At 41.7% G+C, this 25,274-nt stretch overlaps 3 protein-coding genes across 4 annotated transcripts; 1 reads left to right on the top strand and 2 right to left on the bottom strand.

Annotated features, from left to right (window-relative positions):
* The first annotated feature begins 1,035 nt into the window (after positions 1 to 1,035).
* On the top strand, positions 1,036 to 5,242 carry LOC136475476 (UTP--glucose-1-phosphate uridylyltransferase-like). The gene is made up of 21 exons (XM_066472951.1): positions 1,036 to 1,178; positions 1,336 to 1,383; positions 1,473 to 1,564; positions 1,666 to 1,756; positions 1,968 to 2,028; positions 2,157 to 2,234; positions 2,314 to 2,364; positions 2,457 to 2,530; positions 2,622 to 2,694; positions 2,801 to 2,858; positions 2,954 to 3,000; positions 3,080 to 3,145; positions 3,332 to 3,364; positions 3,466 to 3,518; positions 3,595 to 3,670; positions 3,784 to 3,840; positions 3,922 to 4,005; positions 4,090 to 4,188; positions 4,290 to 4,394; positions 4,643 to 4,714; positions 5,104 to 5,242. The coding sequence occupies exons 1-21, from the start codon at positions 1,120 to 1,122 to the stop codon at positions 5,128 to 5,130; spliced, it is 1,404 nt and encodes a 467-aa protein (XP_066329048.1). The 5' UTR covers positions 1,036 to 1,119; the 3' UTR covers positions 5,131 to 5,242.
* LOC136475477 (peptidyl-prolyl cis-trans isomerase FKBP18, chloroplastic-like) lies at positions 3,530 to 7,158 on the bottom strand. Of its 2 annotated transcripts, XM_066472953.1 has the most exons (7): positions 6,634 to 7,158; positions 6,283 to 6,353; positions 6,111 to 6,197; positions 5,866 to 6,015; positions 5,695 to 5,754; positions 5,500 to 5,596; positions 3,530 to 3,665 (listed from the first exon to the last, which is right to left on the bottom strand). In XM_066472953.1, the coding sequence occupies exons 1-6, from the start codon at positions 6,872 to 6,874 to the stop codon at positions 5,534 to 5,536; spliced, it is 672 nt and encodes a 223-aa protein (XP_066329050.1). In that variant the 5' UTR covers positions 6,875 to 7,158; the 3' UTR covers positions 3,530 to 3,665; positions 5,500 to 5,533. The 2 variants fall into 2 exon arrangements, with proteins under 2 accessions (XP_066329050.1, XP_066329049.1); XM_066472952.1 differs by lacking the exon at positions 3,530 to 3,665 and having other exon boundaries at positions 5,458 to 5,596; positions 6,634 to 7,154.
* Positions 7,159 to 8,010: 852 nt separating this feature from the next.
* Positions 8,011 to 13,403, bottom strand: LOC136475475 (glutamate receptor 3.1-like). Its single transcript, XM_066472950.1, has 7 exons — positions 13,274 to 13,403; positions 11,714 to 12,051; positions 10,264 to 11,612; positions 9,906 to 10,183; positions 9,497 to 9,528; positions 8,998 to 9,404; positions 8,011 to 8,709 (listed from the first exon to the last, which is right to left on the bottom strand). Exons 2-7 carry the CDS (start codon positions 11,976 to 11,978, stop codon positions 8,260 to 8,262), a joined length of 2,781 nt encoding a protein of 926 aa, XP_066329047.1. The 5' UTR covers positions 11,979 to 12,051; positions 13,274 to 13,403; the 3' UTR covers positions 8,011 to 8,259.
* Positions 13,404 to 25,274: the final 11,871 nt, after the last annotated feature.

The following is a 25,274-nucleotide window of genomic DNA, read 5'->3' as shown; positions in this document are numbered from 1 at the left end:
TACCTTTCGATATTTAGGATCAATGCTACAGAGGGACGGGGATATTGATGAAGATGTTAGCCATAGAATCAAAGCAGGGTGGATGAAGTGGCGGCAAGCGTCTGGTGTCCTATGTGATAAAAGGGTACCACAGAAGCTAAAAGGCAAGTTTTATAGGACGGCGATTAGACCTGCTATGTTGTATGGTGCAGAATGTTGGCCTACGAAAAGACGACATATTCAACAGCTAAGTGTCGCGGAAATGCGTATGTTGCGTTGGATTTGCGGTCATACAAGAAGGGATCGAGTTCGGAACGATGATATACGTGAGAGATTAGGGGTAGCACCAATTGAAGAAAAGCTTGTCCAACACCGGTTGAGATGGTTTGGACATGTGCAACGGAGACCTCCAGATGCACCGGTGCGTAGTGGAATCCTAAGTCAGGATAGTAACGTGAAGAGAGGCAGAGGAAGACCGAAGTTGACTTGGGTAGAGGCAATAAAAGGAGACTTGAAAGGATGGAATATACCCAAAGACTTAGCCTTAGATAGGAGTGCTTGGAAGACAGCTATTCACGTGCCTGAACCTTGATTGCTTCTGTTGGGTTTCAACTCTAGCCTACCCCAACTTGTTTGGGACTTAAAGGCTTTGTTGTTGTTGTTGTTGATATTGTTGCTAGGAAGCATATATATTGAACAAACACATGAGTTCTGAACCTGATTATTCTGATAGTCGCTGTCGCTCACATGTCTGGGTGAATGCCATCTCTTCTAGATCTAACGCTGATAAATATATCGAACAAGCTAGCATCCCAGATCAAATTCGTGGCCTCGTGGGTGAAAACTAAACCAAGAAAAATTCCAGCTCGCTATCTGAAGGAGAAAAAAATAAAAAAATAAAAGGAGAAAAAAACAATGAATGGATTAAATAAAAGGAGAAAAAAATAATACAATAAAAATAGCGCTTCCTCCGCCGGTAACGGGCTGTCTCTTGCGACGGCCCCTTTTTTTGGGTGGTTCATCATCCCGCCATCGCTCTGCCTTATAATAACCGACACCTCCTTCCTCCGATCTCCCCGTCTCCCTCCTCTCTCTCAGATCCATCTCCCGGCGTCAGGCGCGCATCTTGCAGTTGCAGTAATGGCGGACGAGAAGCTTGCCAAGCTGCGCGAAGCCACCGCCGGCCTCACGCAGATCAGGTCTCCTGCACCCTTCCACTCTCAGATCACGTACTCGTTGCCCCATGGGAGAGATCGCAATTCTTTCTTCTCTATACTCTCTACCATGCCCATCTATTCCCGATGCTTTTTCTTCTTGGTGACACTGATTGGTTGGTTGGGTTCTTGGTGTCTGCAGCGATAATGAGAAGTCTGGCTTCCTCAGCCTCGTCGGCCGCTACCTCAGGTAAGTGCCATCAGCTCATGATGAAGAATTGCTCGGACCAGAAATGTCGATCGATCTGACAGTGTCTCATCGTGCCGGCGAACTTGAAGCGGCAACGAGGAGATCATCGAGTGGGCCAAGATCCACACGCCCACCGACGAGGTGGTGGTGCCGTACGACACCCTGGAATCCCCGCCTGAAGGTACGCCTACTCTTCTGCTGCGTAATCCTGAATCTGATGCACGGGAATGTGAATGCCAAGGCTGATTTGCCTAAGTAATATACTGTAATAAATAAATGCAGACATTGAGGCAACCAAGAAACTGCTCGACAAGCTCGCCGTGCTCAAGCTCAACGGCGGCCTGGGGACGACCATGGGATGCACCGGACCCAAGTAAGCCGTGCCCAGATCTATCGGATCAAGTTCAGGAATGCAGTAGGCTGTAAAGTCTGCTTTTGGTTTAGTTTCAATTCAATGCCTGAATCAAGCTCTAGCATTTTGCTTCCATATATATGTCGCTGCTAGTATCGTATCTGAATATGAGCATCATGTTCACAGAGCTCTCTCAACAATGCTGTCTGAAACTAACGTTAATTGCATGCAGATCGGTCATCGAAGTGCGCAACGGATTCACTTTCCTCGACCTGATTGTCATCCAGATCGAGGTGGGTTAACTTAAAACATCATCACGACTGACTAATGCAGCGCTGTTCCTGCAAACTTCAGCACTTGATCTTCTTTCTATCTTGTATGTATGGTGACACTTGGTGGCATGTCATCATTTCTCTTACAGTCACTCAACAAGAAGTACGGCAGCAATGTGCCGCTGCTTCTGATGAACTCCTTCAACACCCATGAGGACACCTTGAAAGTAAATTCTCTCTTCATCACAAGTTCTTCCTCTTCTTCATATTGGAGATCGAAAGCTAATGGTTATGCTTGTCCTACAGATTGTTGAGAAATACGCAAATTCAAGCATTGACATCCACACATTCAACCAGGTACGCTAGGCAATTTTTTTTCTAATCTTAGTTTACCAATTCGACTCCGAAAATATGCTAAGCTGACAATAAAACAATCTGTATCATTACAGAGCCAGTATCCTCGTGTGGTAGCTGACGAGTTCTTGCCATGGCCGTCCAAGGGAAAGACTGACAAGGATGGCTGGTAAGCCAACGCTATATGTAGCTCAACCAGAACATACATGGCATGAATCTAGTACCAACTCTGAACATCTTTGCCTTATATAAAATTTCAGGTACCCTCCTGGCCATGGTGATATCTTCCCATCACTGATGAACAGTGGAAAGCTCGATTTACTACTCTCACAGGTCTGCATTGATCTGGATATACCCTTAGCTCCCATTGTTGTTGATCCAGAGTTTTTCATGCATTATTAACATAATAATATTCTTTTCTTTGTTGACCCTGTTGCAGGGAAAAGAGTATGTGTTCATTGCAAACTCGGATAACTTGGGCGCTATTGTTGACATGAGTATCCTTATGTACACTAGCATTACCATTTACTTTTGCAAGTTTTCTGATTAATAAAGAGCATGCTACTTTGCAATGTACTTAACCGTTGAATAGAGATACTGAACCATTTGATCCACAAGCAGAATGAATATTGCATGGAGGTATGTAGTTATCTGATGAAGCAAGATTACTTGGAGTTGGACAGTTGGCCGATACGGAATCTCTACAAACTCTTTTCAGGTCACCCCGAAAACTTTGGCTGATGTAAAAGGTGGCACACTGATCTCATACGAAGGAAGGGTTCAGGTTATCTTTTCTACTTCCTTGTGCTACTGGAGCAATGAATTTTTCTTTCTATGCTTTCCAGTCTGCAATGTAGTTTCATGTATTATTATTGGAAAGTGTTTATAAAGCCGTTTTCATGCCTTTACCTTTTTTTTCATTGATGCCTGATTACTGTTTAAATGACAATAACCTTCTCTCTGTATGCAGCTTCTGGAGATTGCACAAGTGCCTGATGCACATGTAAGTTCTAAGATAGCACTGCATATGCATTGATAATAAGTATCACAGAAAGTAATTGTACGGTTTTTTCTGAGATCATTGCCAAAACTTTCTGAACATAGGTGAATGAGTTCAAATCAATTGAGAAATTCAAGATATTCAACACCAACAATCTGTAAGGATCATATTTAAATTTCATTTCTTCTAAAGAAAATTGCTCATGTTATCTAATGCTACTGCTGGTTTGGCAGGTGGGTGAACTTGAAGGCCATCAAACGCCTTGTTGAAGCTGATGCACTCAAGATGGAGATCATTCCGAATCCTAAGGCAAGAGTGAACATTAGGAAACCCTGTTTCCATCTGGGCCACTTCATGAACTTAATAACCAGTATGAATTTCAAGAGAAAAATATAGTTATAATGGATAACATATAATTTCAGGAAGTCGATGGTGTCAAAGTTCTTCAGCTGGAAACAGCAGCTGGTGCAGCGATTAGGGTACTGCCAAAATACTATGTACATTACCATGCTATTATATGACTATATATAAATATAACAAACAATATTTTATTGGACCAGTTCTTTGACCACGCCATTGGTATCAACGTTCCAAGGTCCCGGTTCCTACCAGTTAAGGCAACATCAGATTTGCAGCTAGTACAGGTTTGTATGCTATGCTGAATAAAATTGAGTATGTAATGTGCTCTCTAGCTGTCTAAATGAAAACCTTTATTTTTTGCCTTGTAGTCTGATCTATATACCTTGGTTGATGGTTTCGTTACACGTAATTCAGCAAGAACAAATCCATCAAATCCCTCAATTGAACTTGGTCCTGAGTTCAAGAAGGTCAGACTCTAGCATTTAATTCATGAAAAAAAGAGGTTCAAACATTAACTCGTGAGGTCCAAACGCAGATAGGATGATCGTTTTTTTTAACAAATTGGCAGGTTGGGAGCTTCCTTGGTCGCTTCAAGTCTATCCCTAGCATTGTTGAGCTTGACAGCTTGAAGGTTTCTGGTGATGTTTGGTTTGGTTCTGGCATTGTACTGAAGGTACATCTTCCTAAGTTAGAGAACAGCTATAATATTCCTAAGTTGCAGAACACCTTCCTAGTTCAGATAAGTTTCATGTATTTATTCGAAGATCACATGTATCATGCTAAAAAGTTGCAGAGAAACTTTATGGGACAATTTGCAGCTCCTTTTCCCATGTTGTTTGTTATGATGCCTTTATGAAGATACATAGTATCTTACAGTGCTAAAGCCATGGAGTAATGACACTTCTTCTCTGTAACTTTTAGGGGAAAGTGACCATCACAGCAAAACCTGGCGTCAAGCTAGAAATCCCAGACGGAGCAGTGATCGAGAACAAGGTATTTTTTTTCTCAAGAGGCACTACTGTTGATGTCTCAGGAATTTTGTAGTTTTAAAGCAAACACTTACCTCAGTTTTGTTCCGATGTTTGTCACATTTATGTTATCTTCAGGATAATTTTGAAAAGGAAAGAGGACAGTACTATAACTGTTACGTGCTCACGCTAGTTAGAACTCCTAGACAAGTCATTAAATTTTAGCATTCCTCTTCTGGATAGGAAAAGGAATGTAAGGACAATTTTGAAAAGGAAAGAGAACAATCTAGAACTGTTACATGCTCACACTAGTTAGAACTCCTAGACAATGTAAGGTTATCATAACTTGATGAGAAAGCAAGCTGATAGCACAATTGATGTTTCTAACAACAGGGTATTCATTCTTTTATCCAGGATATCAATGGCCCTGAGGACCTATAGATGAGAATCAGCAAGCAAGCTCACTTCACCAAGTGGCGGATCATTTTTTTTTGTTGCGTTTTTCCTATATATTCAAACAGGCCCCATGACGTGACACTACGGAGAATATTCATTGCCCAGTTTTGTTTCAATATAATCAAGAAACTTTACATGTATTTTACTTTGAGGGAAATATTTTACACACTTTAGTTCTGCTTATTGTCCAAAAAAAATTTCCGTCTTGAACAAAAAATTCTTGTCCTGGCAACTACCATCTCAGCATGCATCTAATCATAGGTTATTACAATTGCATATCTAATCAGCATGGGCCTCAAATGTCAGTAAATCATATAATCCATTCCTCTGAAATTTGGCACACTCCATAAGTACCTCAATGCTCCCTGTCCGGTGCAAATAGAAAAGGTCATTTTTTGGCAGGAGAAATGAGTTCCAGTAGCTCTATATCCAGTTCAAAAGGAGCATCAGGCTGCAAAGAAGCATGGAATCAGACAAAACAACTTCAATACATGAATCTGCTAATCAATCTGCTTGACCAATGAAATTTTAATGAATCAAAACATGTACCGGTATCTCGCTCATTCCCCTTTTCCCATATCCCAGCTCTGGAGGAACAATTACTCTCCTCTGCATGACCAATAGCATATATATACATATCAGAGATGAAGTTAGTAATATACTAGAGGTAGAAAGGCTGAATTATTTGCCTTCACTTGTGCTAGTTGTTCTTGTCCATACCTTTCCCCCTACTTTCATCCCCTCAGTTATCGTGTACATGGCGGCTGGAGGCTTTGGTGCCGCTTGCGCTGAGTATAGCCCATTGGCATTGTCTGCAAAATCCCGCTTTCGTTCTTTCCCAGGCAGCGACCCAACAGTGAACTCATAAGGCTACTAGAAGACACCCAAACATCTTAATTCTCATTGGTCTAGAGCAGGGATATCAGAACTAACACACAAGAATCAGGTGCAGTTTGCCACATCACCTGGGCGATACTCCGGTTCCCTGCCAGGAGCTTTGATTCACGGCTTGACACTGCAGTGATGCCACGGTATATGCAGTCGAAATGAACCTTTAAGAGTTGAGAAGATAGCCATTAATTTCAGTTAAGAAGGAAGCGCGATGCGCACTGGAAGCATGAACAAGTGTTAAGTTACCTGCACAGCTGAGCCCTTTTCAGCAATTGGCCCCTTCCCTTCAACAAGATCATAGTACTTCAGACCATCAGCTGCTCCCAAATGTTATCAGATCAGATTACTTGGAGAAACTCAAAATGGAATTTCAATCAATCAACACAGTGCATATTCAGGAAGGAATATATGGTGTTGCAGACATAAAAAAAAGTTAGGACCAACAGCATTTGCATTAAAAAGATCTTAATCTTAACAGCAAAGGCTGTAATTAGCTGAATTCAGTCAGTCGCAAATAAAAGTGCCAACTTTAGCAAGAAACTGAGCGCAGATACAGAAACCAGCAGCGCCAGGAAGCAGGCAGGCACACCGACGTACGTGCAGTGGCGTAGTCCTCCGGCGGCACTACAATGCGTCCCCTCCTCGCGGCGAGCGACGGCGGTGGCGGCGCGACGGACGTCAAGAATCCGGCGGAGAGGAGCTGCACGGCCGCTCGCCGCCGCGAGACGGCGCCGGGGAGGCAGCAGGGGGCGAAGGTCTCCCTCGAAGGATGAGACGGGGCAGACGAGGGGAGCGCGCGGCGGTAGAAGGTTCTAGAAGGCAGAGCAGAGGAAGCCATGGGAGGGTTGAGTGGAGGGTCCGAAATGGCGCGCCCACAACGTCCGCTTCATCATCATATCCATAGCACAGGTGGAAAGGGTACCAGGAATATCCCATTTCCCCCTTTTTTTCTGAAACCAACTATTGTCGTCATTTTTTCTATATTATTTTCATTATGCCATCAATTTTCACTTTTCATTTCTTCATTTTCCAGGGTGTGCTGGACAGCTGGAGTAGCCCCAAAATTCCAATGTCTGGTGGTTGTTTAGTGACTTGGAGAGTGTGTTTGTGTGCGTGTTTAAAAAAATTGAAACCTTTGCAATCAATCTCTTGCGTTTGAAATAAGAACAAATGAACAACTTGGATTGTACTGTCTGTACACAAAAGAATGCAACTCTAGCACATCGCTAACCACTACTAAGTATCTTAAGTTTGACCAACTTATATACTATATATAAAAGCATTAATACTTTATGATACCAAACAAGTATCGTTACATTTGTCGTGAGATATATTTTTATACGTACTTATGTGGTGTCATAGACATTAATATTTTTATCTATATATTTGGTTCAACTTTAGCAACTTTAACCAATAATGCATCTAGAATTGCTTTCCCTTGTGAAATCAATGTGTTCGACAAAAAAAAACTTGTAAAATCAATTCACGGTGGCCAGAAGATACATCGAAAGATGAGAGAAATCTGAAACAACAACAACAACAACAAAGCTTTTAAATCCCAAACAAGTTGGGGTAGGCTAGAGTTGAAACCCAGCAGAAGCAATCAAGGTTCAGGCACATGAATAGCTGTCTTCCAAGCACTCCTATCTAAGGCTAAGTCTTTGGGTATATTCCATCCTTTCAAGTCTCCTTTTATTGCCTCTACCCAAGTCAACTTCGGTATTCCTCTGCCTCTCTTCACGTTACTATCCTGGTCTAGGATTCCACTACGCACTGGTGCCTCTGGAGGTCTCCGTTGGACATGTCCAAACCATCTCAACCGGTGTTGGACAAGCTTATCTTCAATTGGTGCTACCCCTAATCTATCACGTATATCATCGTTCCAAACTCGATCCCTTCTTGTATGACTGCAAATCCAACGCAACATACGCATTTCCGCGACACTTATTTGTTGAACAAATCTGAAAGAACAAATAAAATGAAACAAACATATATTCCATTCATAACACCATCATCATTCGTGAACAAGAGTTGACTCTATACAATTTTACAGTTTTGCCAAACTCGGACGACTTGTTATCCACTTATCCTTGGGCGGTTGGGGTGCTAAAAACCGACAAATGCAATCCGCTACACAGCCTTTGGCTCTAATTTCCTATATATAAGGACACATAGATTGGCCCAAAGATGATGTATCCCAGGTCAAAAACGTATACACGAGCACTAGCTTTCTATATCAATATCAGTACCAGGACGGTTACTCATTGGCGTTGTTGGCATTGAACTTCTAGAGAGGCTCATGGTCCGCTTTTTCTTTGGTGGCGGCTGCCTGTCATCGACGAATGAAATGAATTTTCTGAGGCTGCACTTCGATGTCGATGACCCTGCATCCACGGAGATTGCTGATCCCGGCTGTTCATGTCTCAGGTACTGGCGTAGCGTGATGCCAAAGTAAATGAGCAGGGCGAGGACACATGCTGCGCCACAAATGAGGAAGAGGCCCATGAAGCTCTCAAGTCGGAGCTGGTTCGAGTCCACAAACTCATTGTTGTCAGTTGAGCAATCGCCTGTCTTGAGCCACTTGTCATGGATCCGCTGCAGTTCCCCATTCTCCGACAGTGTTAGGATTGCGGTGGACAGGTCTACTTGCAGAGGGGAATCCCTTGGAAATGCCTGATAGAGTGAGTTCTGTAAGAGCTATGTTTGAAATAATGAAACAAGGTTGCTACACTCTGGATATTAGACTTCTGAAACACTAATCTTAGAGAATGTGCCCTTTTTCTTAAGAAAAACTGATCTTAGAGTGTACCATCAGCTACGTAAACAGTAGATGGAACGCTTGTAGTTAATGCTGTAACTCTAGTTTGATAATCTTGAAGGAATTATGAGATGTGTTTTTGTTTATATTTCTAGACTAGACTAGAATATATTTCAAGACAACTTAAAGCTCAATGCACTTACAAAGCCCCATCTTCTACTGGTGAAATCTGAGCCAGCAACAGCAATCTTGCAGTAAGTTGACAAAAACAGCTCAACATAGGGGCGCTCATCAACAATGGCCATAACACCTCCTTTCTTAGGGCCTAACTTGAGGTTTTCAGCGTATTCTTCAGAAGAACCAAGAGCTTTTAACCTCGACCGTGAGATGTTCAGTTCCTTGACCATGTATTCTTCGGCAAAAGAACCAACTTGGAAACCAATAGGATAATCACTATCTTTCAGGTCATCAATTCCTCTTATAGAAGTATCAAGTTGTTGCACGGTTAGGATGGAAGTAAGACTTGCAGTATAGCTTGATTGAATGATCAATACAACAAATAGCCATATGATCAGAACACCACGTCCTAAAGTACTCATAGTGTTTTCTCCTGGTAATAAAAAAATTAAGGGTAGAGGTGCCACATCAGTACAGAGGGTCAGTTACACTAAAGGACATAACAGGAAAGGCTAGTTTACTCACTATGTGCAAAAAATAGAGTCGAAAAGCTGAACCTGCAGAGAATAAGACACATCATAAGCATTAATTTCAGAGGAAAGAATCAAGCCATCAGACAGGCATTTAATAATACGTGTGCAGAAGTACTTTGACAGGCAAAACTAGAAAATAGAGGATAATATACCATATTATCACGTGAAATAGATTACGAGTGCAGACATCTTTTCTTCAACCAATCTAAAATTACAAGATTTAAATTCCTTGTTCATTCCTAGATGTTCCATTTGGACAAAATGTCAATGTTGAAAAACAAAGTTTAAGGCTGCCAATAATGTGGAACATGTTGCATGGGAACAAATGGAAAAATTAACATCTGTAATTGAAAACAAGATGTATGTATAGTGAGTGCAAAAGATGCCACTCAGATCCTTACCAAACAATAGTTATTATTTGTTGCCGCGGTGAGCCACGAAATTCATCATTTATTCGATGCTCAAGAATCCAAATAACCACACCCACAACAAGAAAAGACAACCCTGTAACAAACCACATCCCCAATGTAAATGGCTGCAAGAATGCCCAAGAACTTGTCATATGCTTTTTGATTGGAGCCAAGATAACCAGGCCTGACTCAATAAAGGGCTGGGTGAAATCAATAGTTTTAGTTCGGCTCATTGTAATTGCAATATCCCCTACTGCTGCATCAAAATCCTGCAGGATAAAGTAACTCTGATCACTATTATACATGCTGAAATGTGGAGGAGGGAAAAAAATTGCATGTCCATACTTACATTGTCCGCTACCATCTGTACAAGTTCGTCATAATGAGGATTTTTAGTACCACTGCCGAAAGGTATAAACCTGTATGTAACTGGATAAGGAAGCAATGACAATGCTTGAGTGAAGACATCGATGCAATAGCCCTTCATTGACCCAGTAGCATTATCTTCACTAACAAACTCTTTAAAGCTAAATCTGTTAGGGACGCCAATTTTCAACTCCTTGGCATTGGAAGGAAAGGCCCAGCCTCGAGGCTTCTGTGCAGTCTCTCCAGGCCAAATGACATCATAGAGTTGTTGATTGGCAAGAGAAGTATTAGGAGGCTTCGAATATAGGTCCTCTGGAAGTACAGTCGATAGCAATCTTGTATAGTTTGACCAAAAACCAATGGTCCGCTTGCCATTCCCAATAATGCTTATGATATCATAGGCAGGATGAATGAGTTCAAAGTGAGCATTGAACTGCACTTGGCCAGACACCCCAGTGAAGTTCACATTTCTAATCTTATCCAGTAGTTTGATTCCCATGTCAAAAATACTCATGGCTTCAAGGTGAAGGGTTCCCCCAGTTTCGTCACGCAACCTTGAGTCATTTGTAAAGGAAATCCTCCCACCATCATCAAAGAAGGCATCCAAGGCCCGAGCTACAGTCCACACACTATCATAAACATAAAAACCATAAGCACTGATGCGAAGATCACTGTGGTTGTATTTCTTGCTTAAGCTGCTCCACCTGGACACCAGATTACTCTTCATCTTTGACTTTGGGGTGTGTGGACGTACAGTCAGAACACCTTGCATGCCATTTATAGTTTCAGCAGGGACCGATGAATTCGCATCAAGATAAGCAGAAAGCCAATCAGTTGCAATCCATACAAAGCCGTTGCCCATCATGTTTAGTGAATTAGCAATTGACAAAAGCTTGAGTCCGGGTTCCGAACCAGTATGGAGGATAATAACACGAGACTCCATATTACTAACAGTAACCAATAGATTTAGAAGCTCACTTTTTTTAGCATTGGAACGGAACCCGGCCTTGTATGAAATTTTGCAGCGCCTTGCGGTAAGTTCATCATCCAAAGCAGCAATGCCGTTTCGACCATAATCATCATCAACGTATATGGCAGTCACTATCTTCCATTGGTAGTAATCAATAACTGCCGCCACAGCTGCCATTTGATAGAGATCGCTGGGCATAGTCCGCATGAAGTACGGGAACTGGATTGATGATAGAGTTGCATCTGATGCAAAGGACATCAAAGGAACTTGAAGCTCATTTGCGACATACGAAATGATATGTGCAATAGGAGAGCATTGTGGCCCAATGATTGCAATAACATCAGTCTCCATGAACTGCAAAGCTGAAGAAAGGTATACTGTATCATCATCACAAGTCTAGAATGGAAGCACGGAGTATTGAACAGTGAAATAAAAAAGGGAATCGGTATTAAAGATGGTCTACCTTGAACCATGCCAAGGAAACCGTCATCACAATTTGTATCTCTCGTGTCAACTCGTAACGTTGTTCCATTTAGAACTGTTGGATCTGAGTTGATATCATCCACTGCTGCATGGATGGCAACATCTGAAACACCTCCAGTGGTGGAGTTCAACCGAAGAATAGACCCAATACTCACAACTGAAGGCCTTGAAGCTAAGCTTTTGTGGATCCCATTAGGGAAGAGAAACAGGGAGAGAACCATCAACATGAGAAAAGATATCTTCATTTTGGCCCAAATGTTTCAGAGGCTGCTTTGAACTTATGCAGAAGTTGGCAAATTATCAATGAGTGTGTGAACCCTATCAAAAGAGAAAAACATGGAGCCACCTTATTAGGATGAATATGTGCAAGAGAATAAATATATAAGACGTTTTCTTGTAAATTGAAAGGGAAACAATAAGAAAGAAGGAGATGAACAAATATAGACAGCAAGAAGCAAATATAGGAATAACATGAACATAATTGACTGGACAGTGCAAAGAAAAGAAACTCAGTCATTACACTAATATATCACGAATGGAAAAAAAACACTCATTTCAAATATGGTACAAAATGTTTTGGTAGGCGCCAATCACGATATCCACTTTCCATATTTCCAGAAGGAAGAGAGAGAGAGAGAGAGAGAGAGAGAGAGAGAGAGAGAGAGAGAGAGAGAGAGAGAGAGAGACCACGAAACATAATCCCAGCATTGATCAATCCTCACCACATGAAGCTTAAATGGATCATGGATTCTCCTGGCAATCATCATCCAGGACCTAACTTTGCTCATATCGCCCTATCCCACCCATAACCCAAATGCAATGCGTGGTCCATGAGTGAACAGCGACAGATAAAAGAGGTGGCTGTCTTACTCAACCCACATATTCCATTTGGCACACCCTTTCGCTATGAACGAAAAGAACAAAAGCTGGATATTTGATACCTTGGCACTGTGCTATGTGCAAGGCATAAGAACCAATCAAGGTATCGATTCTATTCCTTGTGTGGATCAGACAAGAAGAAGAAAAAACACACGCATTCCACACTACTATAATGATGAGGTTGGGTATTGCCAAGCACGCTTGCCACGAGGAGGTACGCTTCCATACAACTAGTACAGTACGTTCCAACAAACTCTCAGGGAGGGGGGGCTTCCTGGAAAAGTGCAGCAATGCCTAGATTGTCAAGCAATCAGCGCCTCCATGCGGTTCGTGCTCGTTTTAGCAAGTGACGATCAACAGGATGGACCTAAATCGCAGATGTTCTGGCAAATTCCTCGCTCCAATCAAACCCCGACAGCGTCAGGTACTAACAGATGTTACTACTAGGAGAAGTACTAGCGGCCGGGAGAGGGATGTGCAGGAACTAGTCCCAAGAAGACAACTTTTGCTCCGAATCACTACTAAGAGCCCAGGAAACGGCCGGAAACGGCAGCCATTGGCAGGTGGAGACACGGGGATTTGCTCGGCTCCAGGAACAAAAATGTTGAAGATGTCTCTGTGCTAGTTCTGGGGCGGGAACAGCATGAGGAGGGAAACTTACGTGATGGCGTTGGTGCTCGTGCTCCCCAGAAAGAGGAAATCTTGGTCGTCTCCGGGGGAGCGTGCCGCGGCTTGACTCCTCGTCAAGACCCCAGGCGGCGGCGGCGGCCTTCCCTGAAGCTCATTTTCTCAGGTGATTTTATTTTGGAGGCGAGGAGGAGCCGGGAGTATATATATATATATAGCAAGAGGAGGGAGATGGGGACGGATATTAACCGAATCCGTTTAGAGAGGTTGAGATCTGTTCGTATTCGAGTTTGGATATCCAACATTTGATATCGTATTTGTATCTGAATACTCAAATTGTATATTTATGATGTCGATATCCAATCATATCATATCCGACATAGTTGACACTATCCGTATTCAAATCCAAATCTGGACAGAAATATGAAAACAAATGTAATATCGGTGATATTCGTCCGTATCCGATCCGTTTTCATCCCTAGAGATGGGAGAGTGGCAGCAGATGGGCCCCACACGGTGGACAAGGGCAATGATACCAGTGCGCGGTGTACCACGTCAGCCGTGAGCCTATATCATGAAACGAGAGTCTACTACTCTGCACTTGCAGATTAGTAGGTGTGATTTGAACCTTTACTCATCGACCACAACAAGCTCTATGGTGACTTGGGTTAAGTGAGGACTTATATTGACTAAATTATATATTGTAGGTAGTTGGGTTTGTCTTGACTCTTGAGTTAAACTTATAGGCCCCTTTTAAAACGTGAGATGAGATATTTTTTTTGTTCATGCGTAAAATGAACCGATTCTCGTGAAATTACTATACAGTTCGTGTAAAATTCATGTGTTCTACTTTCATAGGTATTGTCGGTCATGTTATGAAATTTTAACTTAGTACTCGTATTATTATATATAATAATCCCTCAACCCGATTGCTCCCTGCTCTTCGACAGCAAGATGATTAGTGAAGCGTCTATCAATCTATCCATGGTGATTGGTGGTCGATCGGCATAGACAAGATGACGTGACACACGTGTTACTAGCGCCGTGCAAGCCGGCGTACGTGTCACAACCGCAGTGGTGGATGCATGGTGACGAATCCGGCCGGCCCCACCGACACGCTTCATCTGTTTCATCGCAATGCAAACAGTTTGAGGCAGACAGGGGCAAGGCATCTTTAGGCAACCTCTACCTAAGCAAATAGCACAGTAGCCTAGCCTACTAACAAGCCTAGCTAGTGGTCACAGTACAATCTCTCACAGTCACAGACATTTCACCATGGTCCGTACATCATCGTCGGCCCAATTTGATTTATAAGTCATGACTTATCGGACAATAAATAATATTTTTCTCTCACACCAAACCAATTAATAGTACTTTCAACCACGACTTATAAGCCAAATCAACCTAAACGAACAACCCGCATATCCATTGCCGCCGGTGCCTGCAACCTTGAGCCTTGGAGTTGGAGTGTGTGATTGGGCAAAGAAAGGAATAGAGTTACAGTACATGCCATATATATAGATTTTATTTTTCTCTGTTGTTTTTTTTTTCCTTTCATAGGTAGGCCCCCTTTGGAACATATATGATTTATATATCAAGGAATTTTATAGGTTTGTGAACCTATAGAAAATTTTTCTATGTGACCCATTGGGACAAAGGATTGGTCATCTTGAAATCCTATATAAAATTCTTATGGAATAGCTCAATCTATAGGGAAATTTGAAGGAAACATTCATGTGTCTATCTTTCTATTGTAATTCATGTGTTCGCCTATGTTGTATCGTATCCAAATGCTCCATTAGAAACTTTTCTACGGTAGAGAAAGACTATCTAACAAGTACGTGTACAAGATGTGATATATGTATGTTTCGGAGAGAGACAGGCACAAGGTTAACAAGACAAATACTAGGAGATGAGAGTAATGACGAAGGTGACAGCATGCGTGTAGTCCCAGCTTCCTCCGAATAATCATTTTCAGTACTTGTTGAGAAGAAGCCACTGGGTCATCTATCCATCCATCGATCTCAGTAAAATTTTATTTAAAAAAAATAGTTTTATTTAGGAAGTGACCCAAGTCATTGTGAAGTCATGCATGTGTACATACGCAAGTGATCGATCACCCATTTTATTATTATTAGATTGGTTAACTTTACTTGTTGACTTGAATGTCATGTATGAAAGGGACAAATATACATGCATCGATTTCATGGTGACAATGAGTAAAGCTATATATTTGTGGCAGACAAATTTTATGCTGAGAGCAATTAGGAAGGAACCAAGAACTAGCTAGTCTGTAGTATCCCTATTCTTAACACTACTGCAAAAAGCATGTTTAGGGGCGGCTGGTAACCCTTTGTAGGAGCGGTTTATCCAGCTGTCCCTACGCAAGAGTCTCTACAAATCATACATTTGTAAGGACGGTTCCCAGGCTGCCCCTACAAATCGATTTGTAGGACGGCTCGTATTACCAGGCGCTCCTATAAATCAATTTGTAGGGGCGGTTGTAGTACCAGCCGCCCCTACAAATAGGTATTTGTAGGGGCGGTTCAATCTAGAACCGCCCCTACAGTACGTTTTCCCGCAAAAAAATTCAAATTTACAATTCAAAATCGCGTTGCCGAACGTCCCACGACCAACGTTCCGAACCGCGTTCGCGTTGCTAAACGCCCCGTGACCAACGTTCCGAACAGTGTTCGCGTTGCCGAACGCCCCGCGACCACGACTACAAGCACAAAAGTATTCTATAAATTACAATTACAAGTCCAATTCACAAGAATATATACAATCTATCATTAAATATATAAATTCTATACACATTGTTATCAACGTCCTAGAGCTAGTCTTTCAGTCTCACGAAGGTGTTGGTACTAAGGATTTGTACCTAACTCAGACTCTCGGTCATGGTAGGCGCCTCTGACGTGTACAATCTGGTCCAATATGAAGTTGCAAAGGTCGCCGACGAGCTCTAAGAGTTGGTCATCCTTGTATGGGTCTCTTTTCATTCCTTTCTCTTCTCTCCACTACAAGAGAACAAGTTTCGGTTTAGTATTTTATACCATTTACGAAGTTTTTATACTACGGGTGAAGAGGTTCAAACTTACCCTTAAGGGGTGTCTCCTGTAGGCACCGGTATTACTCATTATAGAACATATATAGTATCCACAATGTACACTCCCAGGCTTCTGCTTGGGGCACTGTGTGTTTTACATATGAAAATGTTAGGTAATGCTTTTGACAGCCATGTAATGGAGTACTGAAGAAGTAAGTTACACTTACCGCACATAGTGTTTTTATAGCTAGCTTTTCCTTCCTTGCTGGATCATGCCTTCTATGATAATTAGTGACATAAAATCTAAATGCCCTGTTCGAATTATTTTAGCAAATACAACTTATTAGTATCTAAAAGTGAATGTTACAAGTATGTATACAAACATATGAGCTAATGAGGATTGTCGATATGTATACGTCTTGAGAATCGATATGAAGTCTTTGTATGTCACCGTGTCCTTATCTAATGAATCAAAGACCCATGCTATGCTCCTCCCGACATCGACGGCTATACAAATCCAGTGGTTGCTGCATGGATTTAATCATAGAACTAGATAAGCTCTTTTACATCGAATAAAATATATTGAACAAAGCTTTAAGTATAGAGTTGAGCTTACTCGAAGTTGTATGGTAGCCATATAGTAGAGTGTTGTTGGAGATTTTTGAAAGCCAGGGCAATGTATGCCGTAACCTTAAGGGACTCTTCCCTTAGTTTCGCCGTACGGATATGCTCTTTCTCCCGAAGAGTCTTTGCAGCAGCTAGCTCTTTGACATCAAGTGTCCACCGTTTAAGGTAATTAAAATTTATTTGGGCTATATCTTGAGGGTCCACATACCCGGCTTTCACACTTGGCATTTGTTTGACAATGTGCACTTGCATTCTACAAATCACGGCTTGGGTTAGTTACAACAAAATTCAAAAATTACATTCATATCATATCGGGAGGACAATAACTTACAGGCACGTTAGTCTTGTCCTAAGTCAAGCATTACTATCTTTGACTTAATTTCAAAAAATCCTTATAATTTATCAACATATGAATTATAGATTAGGGAAATATTTCTCATAGTGAATCTAAACATATAAATCTTATATCATTAACTTACATAAACTTTTCAGAATTAATGGTCAAAGATACAAATGTTTGACTTAGGACAAAGCTAATGTGCCATATAAATAAAAACAGAGGGAGTACTCTACAATTTCCATTCCATCTTTCTTTTTTTAGCTTTGAAGATGACAGCAATTTTGATAATCAATGAAACATATAATGACGTAGAAGGTTGCTTTATTCGCAATTAATGTAAACGCATATCTTTTTCTTGGAAAGACAACAATTAATGTAAATGCGCATCTCTTTTTCATAAGCGTCATCGGTAAGGCAAGCCAGGAAGAACATCTGTATTTAGTTACTCCCTCCGTCCTGAATAAATAGATTTCTAGAGTTGTGTTAAGTTTACTTATTAAACATTGACAAGTTTCTAGAAAATTTTGTCAAGATTTATGACATCAAATTAGTATCATTAGATATATCATAGAATATATTTTCATAATATGCTCATTTTATGTCATAGATGTTGTTATTCTTTCCTGTAAAAAGTTAGTCAAACTTAAAATAGTTTGACTTGCACGGATTTTAGAAATTAATTTATTTAGAAACGGAGGGAGTAGCAATTTTATCTTAGCATCTTGTTTCTAATATACTCTTTTTATAAATGTGCTGTCAATATACTACTAACATTAATTTGGTCGGTCGTGTATGTAGAAAAGGGCAAGCAGGCACCTTTTGGTTATCTGAATATATATCCTCCTTGCCTCGCCTTATTGGAACAACGACAAGACAGGCGATTGGATCTCGGTATTATTAATTACTAATCTTTATATATACCTTGCGTTGCCTCATCAATAAACTGCATTATATATATTCCATGACTAGTACTACCTCCTCCATCCTAGAAAAAAAACAATTTTATAACAATTTTCACTCAATCCTCCTTCTTAAGTTGATCAAATTAATTTGCATAAAAAAGATACCAATATTTAACATACTCTAGCTAGCATGTGATATACCTAAAACAGGATCACTAAGCCATAGATCTAGCATGTCTACTTGCTTTTAGAATAAACAGTGAGTCCTAGAACATCTACTAGTACATGATAAGAGATAGAGTGAGAGAGAGAGAGAGAGATGAAGGGGGTGCAAACCATCGGCCACCTTGGAGGAAGACGGGCTCGCCATCGCGGTGCTTGGTGAAGACCCGGTGGCGGTGCTGTGTCAAAGGGCGGCGGTGCTGTGGCAACGTTGGCCAGTGGCGGTGCTTTCCGTCGCTGGCAGCGCCCCCTCTGTGATCGGTTAGGGTTTAGGACTATAGGTGGGGTGCTAGACGACTCAGGCGAACTCGTGCTTGGCGCCCCGGCCCCCACCTCCTATTTATGGCACTGTGCGACGGGGGCCCATCAACCATATTAGGGTTGAGCGTCCCCGATTAGGGCACGGATCCAAGGGCCCAATTGGCCGTTGGGTCAATTGGTGGAGATCAACTAACATTCTCCCCCTTGATCTCACTTATAACTTAAACTTAACTTACTTACTTTCTCTTGTTTCCATTCCATCATAGATCAGTACATATAGCGTGTCTCATCGTCATGGTATCTTACCATTAGATTAAACAGCTACAATGCACCTCTCTGTTTTAAAACATATTCTTAACTAGGCCCTTCTTATCCAGGAATCATAGGCTTTCCCTTAAACCCATGCCGGCTACGTGTTCTCTGAACACACTGAGTGGTAAGCCTTTTGTAAGCGAATCCATGAGCATCTTTTCTGTTCTTATATGCTCAAGACTAATTATATGATCCCGGACTTTGTTTTTCACAACATAATATTTTATGTCAATATGTTTGGCAGCACCACTAGACTTACTGTTGTGAGCATAACATATCGCTAGATTATTATCGCAGTATAACTTGAGTGGCTTATGTATGTCGTCTACCACTTTTAACCCGGGCATGAATATCTTTAGCCAATTCACCTGTCCTGTGACCACATAACATGCTACAAACTCGTCATACATTGTGGACGATGTAGTGACGGTTTGCTTTGAGCTTTTCCACGATATAGCTCCTCCTGCGAGAGTAAATATGTATCCTGACGTGGACTTTCTTTCATCTCCCGCATAATCAGAATCTATATACTCCTCTATGTGCAGGAAATCAGATCTTCTGTACATTAGCATGAGACCCTTCGTACCTTGTAGGTAACGCAAAACTTTTTTTACTAATTTCTAGTGTTCTATTCCTGGATTGCTCTGATATCTGCCAAGCAACCCGGTAACAAATGCTAAGTCAGGGCGAGTACACACTTAAGCATACTATAAACTTTCGACAGCTGAACTATATGGAACCACTTTCATTTGATCGATCTCATATTGGTTCTGGGACATTGAAATTCCCCATATCTGTCGCCCTTGACTATAGGAGCAGGTGATGACTTACAATTTTGCATATTGTATTTCTTTAGAACCTTTTCTAAGTATGCCTTTTGTGATAATCGTAAAACCCCCTTTTGTCTATCTCGGTGAATCTCTATTCCTAGGACGAACGAAGCTTCACCGAGATCCTTCATATCAAACTTTGAGGACAAGAACTTCTTTGTTTCTAGTAGTAGATTAACATCACTGCTAGCGAGCAAGATGTCATCCACATACAAGACTAGGAAAATGTATTTTCTATTCTTGAACTTTGCATAAACGTAATTGTCCTCTATATTTTGTTGAAACCCAAACTTTCTTATTGTACTGTCAAACTTTAAATACCACTGTCTTGAAGCTTGTTTTAATCCATAAATGGATTTCTTTAGGCGGCATCACATACGTTCTTTTCCTTCCACAACAAAACCTTTCGGTTGTGCCATGTAAACGTTTTTCTCCAAATTCCCGTTTAGGAACGCCGTCTTTATATCCATCTGATGTAATTCTAAGTCGTAATGTGCTACAAGCGCCATTATGATTCTAAAAGAATCCTTACATGAGACTGGAGAAAATGTCTCATTATAATCTATGCCTTCTCTTTGCATGAAACCTTTCGCCACAAGTCACGCTTTAAACCTTTCTATATTCTCTTTGGAGTCATATTTAGTTTTGTAGACCTATTTATAGCCTAGTCTTGGCTCCTTTAGGAATTGTTTCTAAGTTCCAAACTCCTTTGGTTTTCATTTATTTCATTTCATCTTCCATGGCTTCAAGCCACTTGGATGAGTGAGCGCTTCACATGGCTTCTTCAAATGAGGTGGGATCACCCTCCATTTGAAATTCCTCACATTCATAAACTTCATAATCATCAGGAATGGCTGATCTCCTAGCTCTTTGGGACCTTCTAGGGGCCTCGTTAGATGACGCTTGTTCTATATGAGGCTGTTGTTGCTCTTCCTCATGTGTGACAATAGGTTCTATGGGATCCTGAAGGACAGGTTCCTCATATTCATTTATTTTTGCCACAGGAGAACTAACAACAAGTGTTGTTACTATAGTGTCTTACACTATTGGTCCAGCAACAACAGGTAGCGTGAAGAATGGCTCCTGAACCATAGGAGTGGGCACGTATACCCGCTTCTCTTCAAAACTAATTTCTCGCGCTACCATGCTCCCCGTAATCATATCATCCTCCAAGAAGACAGCATGTCATATTTCTATAAACTTCGTTTGTCTGTCAGGACAATAGAAGCGATAACCTTTTGACTTTTCTAGATAGCCAATGAAATAGCAACTGACTGTCTTAGAGTCTAGCTTCCCTATATTTGGGTTAAATACTTTTGCCTCAGCTGGACAACCCCACACACGTAAATAGTTTAGTGAGGGTTCCTTTCCTGTCCACAACTCATACGGTGTCTTAGGCACCGACTTACTTGGCACTCGATTAAGAATATGAATGGCAATTTTTAACGCCTCCATCCATAAACTTATCGGTAAGATAGAGTAACTTATCATGCTTCTCACCATATCCATTAAGGTACGGTTGCATCTTTCAGCTACTCCATTCTGCTGAGGCTCGTCCAATGTAGAATACTAGGCTACTATGTCATTTTCCTGTAAGTACCTTGCAAAGGGTCCAGGAACTTGGCCATATGGGGTGTGTCGACCATAGTACTCTCCCCCATGGTCGGACCTTACTACCTTAATCTTTAAGTTGTGCTAATTCTTTACTTCAGTCTTGAATATTTTAAATTTATCTAATGCTTCCGATCTTTCCTTAATTGGATAAATATAGATAAAACGTGAGTAGTCATCTGTGAATGTTATAAATGAATCATAACCATCCACACTCTTCATAGAAAAAGAACCACAGATGTCTGTGTGAACTATTTCTAAAATTCCTACGCTTCGTTTGGCATCTTTCTTTATTTTCTTAACATACTTTCCTTTTATGCAATCTATACATTGTTCTAAATCTTAAAATTCTAAAGGCGAAAGAATTGATTTCTTAATCAATCGCTCTATTTCCCCCTCGAAATATGGCCTAAACAACAGTGTCATAATTTCAAAGATACATCATGCACTCTCTTCCGCTTATTTGTTGCATTCATAGACGAGGAAGCATTCCCATTCTTAGTACTTATATCATTCACATTCTCAGAAAGTGATAATAAATAAAGCTTATCTTGTCGAAAGACAAGATCAACATATTTATTATTATAAATAATCTGACATTTGTCATTACCAAAATGGCAATCATATCCATCATTATCTAAACGTGAAACACTTATTAAGTTTCTTCGTAAAGATGGTACAAATAGAACATCTGAAAGCTTAAGTAGAAAACCATCAACTAATTCTAGAGAAAGATCTCCAATGGCTTCAACTTGAGCTTCAACTCTATTTGCTACTTTAATTCTTCTTTTTCCTCTTTGTAAGGTCCTCCTCGTACGGAATCCCTATAATGAATTTGCAACATGAACAGTTGCATTTGAATCAATCTACCAAGTAGATTTTGCATAACTTAAATATAGGAATTCATCTATGAATGTAATGAAATCCTCACCTCTCTTCAGAAGGTTCTTCAGGAAGTCTGAACAGTCCCTCTGGTAGTGTCCATGCTTCTTGCACCATTTGCGCTGATCCTTTTCAACTTGAGCATTGTTGTTCTTCGGATGGTGCTCGGTCTGAGGGACTTTTTCTTGAGGTTTGACATTCTTATTGAAGTTCTTTTTCTTGTCCTTCACAAGGTTAGCAGAGTCATCCTGTAATCATCCTGTAAGGACTTCATCCTTTCCTCTTCCTGAACACACATTGCGATGAGCTTCTCTATGCCTCACTTGTCGAGCTGCATGTTGTAGTTAACAGCAAAGGTTTCATATTCCTTTGGCAAGGAAGCAAAAACCAAACGAATCAAGAACTCATCCTTGAGCCTCAAATCTATTGGCTTCAGCTTCTAAGCCATGTTGCTCATCTTCAAAATGTGCTCTCTGATACCGTCACCAGTATATTTTTTATTGAACAATTTCTTGATCAACGTACTTGCATAAACCTTTGAAGAGCTAGTGAACTGACTCTGCATCTTCTTAAGGTACTCCGTGGTGGTATCACAGTCTAGGATAGACCCCCTTATAGCATCTAAAATTATGGACTTAGCCACCATCAAGCACTTGCGGTTTGATATGTCCCATTTATTGCATTCGAGATCATACTTCATCCGCACTTCTGCATGGTCTCGCTGCCGAGCAGTGAAATTAGCATTTGACTCGTTTTCTTCTCTCATCGGGTCCACTGGCTCAGTAGGACACGGGGAGGTTAGCGCTAAGTCATTATCGAACAGCGCAAGTGCGAGCTCATACTTTTCTCGCCATACTCTATAATTGCCCCCTTCTAGAGGTGGCATGTGCGAGATGAATGCCATTGGGTTGAGTCCTAAAAAACACCGTCAGAGATAGTGAGAAAATATGACATTATAATTGCATGCTTTAGTTTAATGTTGGTCAAAATTAAAACATATAATATTCTTATACACTAATTCTACATCACCGTTGGACAGAAATAGAATTAATGCATGAAAAACTTATGATTAAACATTATAATATTGTTATTATCAATGTTGGTCAGAAATATAATAGTATTATAATTTACTGATTAAAATTGACTACTCTTGAAATTAAATTCTCCCGTTGGTTTGAATTTAATTAGAAGATTATAAACTTTAACATCGCAGTGGAAACATGAAAATTTATTTATCTACTTTTTAGAAGCATTTACTGTACTAATCTACTCTCTGAAAAAATTATCCTGTTAGTTTAAATTTTGACAGCCATTTAAACTGGACAAAATTCATCGAAATTTGCTTCTGAAAATAATATAAACATCAAACGTTATTTTGCTGTTCATTCTGGCCTGGCCTGCAATAGTAGTAAGTGGCCCAATAGCAACAGTGCGCGGCCTGACCTGCAGTGGCGGCTCGCGCGCAGGCGCTCGCAGCGCCTCCCCCGCACCCTGGCCGCAACTTGGGCCTGGGTCGGGAAAGCTCTCGCCCGTCTGGGCTCAATCTAGCCCGACATGCTCTCAGTCGTCCATCCAGATCCGACAACCAAGCAATGATTTTGGGTGATCAAAACCCCTCGGCCGATCGTGGCGTCGAAACCCTAACTCATTTGACTCTTCCCTTTCTCTTTCTTCATCGCTCCCCTCTCTCTCCTCAGTGCAACGAGCAGCAGTAGCCAAGCAAAAGCAAGCGGTGATGGCGTCATCGCCGGTCCCCTCGCCAACGCGCGCGCTCCCGAGTGGGTGAGCGCGCCGCCGTCAAGTGGTCTAGGCAGCGGTGCTCTGATCTCCCACACGCGCTGTGGTGAGAGTCTCCCAAAACCCTAGATTTGACCGTTCTCTTCTCCACCTTCTCTCTCTGCCCCACGACGCCGCCGAGTGAGGCAAGGCGATGACGGCGCCATCGTCGTCGAGCGGCCTAGCCGCGGCGCCCTTGGCCAGAGCATGCGTCCGCTCAACGTGCAGCGGTGGCTCAACCCTTCTTCTCGCACGCCGATGAGGCGGCAACGCGATGCAGTGGTGAAGTATGCCTCTTCCCCTTCCCCTTCCCTTTTTCTTCTTTGATTGGATTTTTCTTTCTTTTCTTCTCGGATCTATCCAATTTAGGGTTGGGGATGGGGTTAGGATCGAGATTAGGGTTAGGGTTTCCTCACTGTTCATCTTCCCTGAGCGGTTTGCGCGGGTTAGGGTTTCCTTACTGTTCATCTTTCCCCAAGCGGTTTGCGCGGGTTAGGGTTAGGGTTTGAGTTGCTTTTCAAAACCGAGACCCTTTTCTTACTTCTTTTCTTCACCCAAATTGGGTTTAGGGTTCGAAAAACCCTCTATTTAGATCCCTAAACGAATCTATCACCTCCTTCTAAATGCTGCTACTCGATTTTCTTATCCGATGGGCTAGATCTAGACCTAGTTAGGCATCTGATATCATTGATAGACCTAAAACAGGATCACTAGCTATAGATCTAGCGTGTCTACTTGCTTTTGGAATAAACAGTGAGTCCTAGAATATCTACCAGTACATGATAAGAGATAGAGTGAGAGAGAGAGAGAGAGGTGAAAGGGGTGCAAACCATCGGCCGCCTTGGAGGAAGACGGGCTCGCCATCGCGGTGCTTGGTGAAGACCCAGTGGCGGTGCTGTGTCGAAGGACGGCGGTGCAGTGGCGGCGTTGGCTGGTGGCGGTGCTTCCCATCGCTGGCAGTGCCCCCTCTGTGATCGGTTAGGGTTTAGGACTGTAGGTGGTGTTCTAGACGGCTCAGGCGAACCTTGTGCTTGGCGCCCCGGCCCCCACCTCCTATTTATGACACTGTGCGACGGGGGCCCACCAACCATATTAGGGTTGGGCGCCCCCGATCAGGGCGCGGATCCAAGGGTCCAATTGGTCGTTGGGCCAATTAGTGAAGATCAACTAACAGTATGCACCATTAGTACCTATCATAGAATGTATTTTCATGGTATATCTAT

Source organism: Miscanthus floridulus, chromosome 8 (assembly GCF_019320115.1).
Source record: "Miscanthus floridulus cultivar M001 chromosome 8, ASM1932011v1, whole genome shotgun sequence".
In the NCBI taxonomy this organism is placed as follows: domain Eukaryota; kingdom Viridiplantae; phylum Streptophyta; class Magnoliopsida; order Poales; family Poaceae; genus Miscanthus; species Miscanthus floridulus.
This window is presented reverse-complemented; position numbering and strand designations above follow the sequence as displayed.

Excerpts from the sequence above, each read along its gene's own strand:
- LOC136475476 (XM_066472951.1), top strand. The coding sequence starts at position 1,120 with ATGGCGGACGAGAAGCTTGCCAAGCTGCGCGAAGCCACCGCCGGCCTC. Across the intron at positions 2,859-2,953 it reads GGGCGCTATTGTTGACATGA|AGATACTGAACCATTTGATC; the intron begins GTATCCTTATGT and ends ACCGTTGAATAG. Across the intron at positions 4,006-4,089 it reads CAGATTTGCAGCTAGTACAG|TCTGATCTATATACCTTGGT; the intron begins GTTTGTATGCTA and ends TTTGCCTTGTAG.
- LOC136475477 (XM_066472953.1), bottom strand. The coding sequence starts at position 6,874 with ATGGCTTCCTCTGCTCTGCCTTCTAGAACCTTCTACCGCCGCGCGCTC. Across the intron at positions 6,354-6,633 it reads GGAGGACTACGCCACTGCAC|CTGATGGTCTGAAGTACTAT; the intron begins GTACGTCGGTGT and ends ATTTGGGAGCAG. Across the intron at positions 6,016-6,110 it reads GGAACCGGAGTATCGCCCAG|CCTTATGAGTTCACTGTTGG; the intron begins GTGATGTGGCAA and ends GTCTTCTAGTAG.
- LOC136475475 (XM_066472950.1), bottom strand. The coding sequence starts at position 11,978 with ATGAAGATATCTTTTCTCATGTTGATGGTTCTCTCCCTGTTTCTCTTC. Across the intron at positions 10,184-10,263 it reads TACAGATGGTAGCGGACAAT|GATTTTGATGCAGCAGTAGG; the intron begins GTAAGTATGGAC and ends TTTATCCTGCAG. Across the intron at positions 9,529-9,905 it reads CAAATAATAACTATTGTTTG|GTTCAGCTTTTCGACTCTAT; the intron begins GTAAGGATCTGA and ends TATTCTCTGCAG.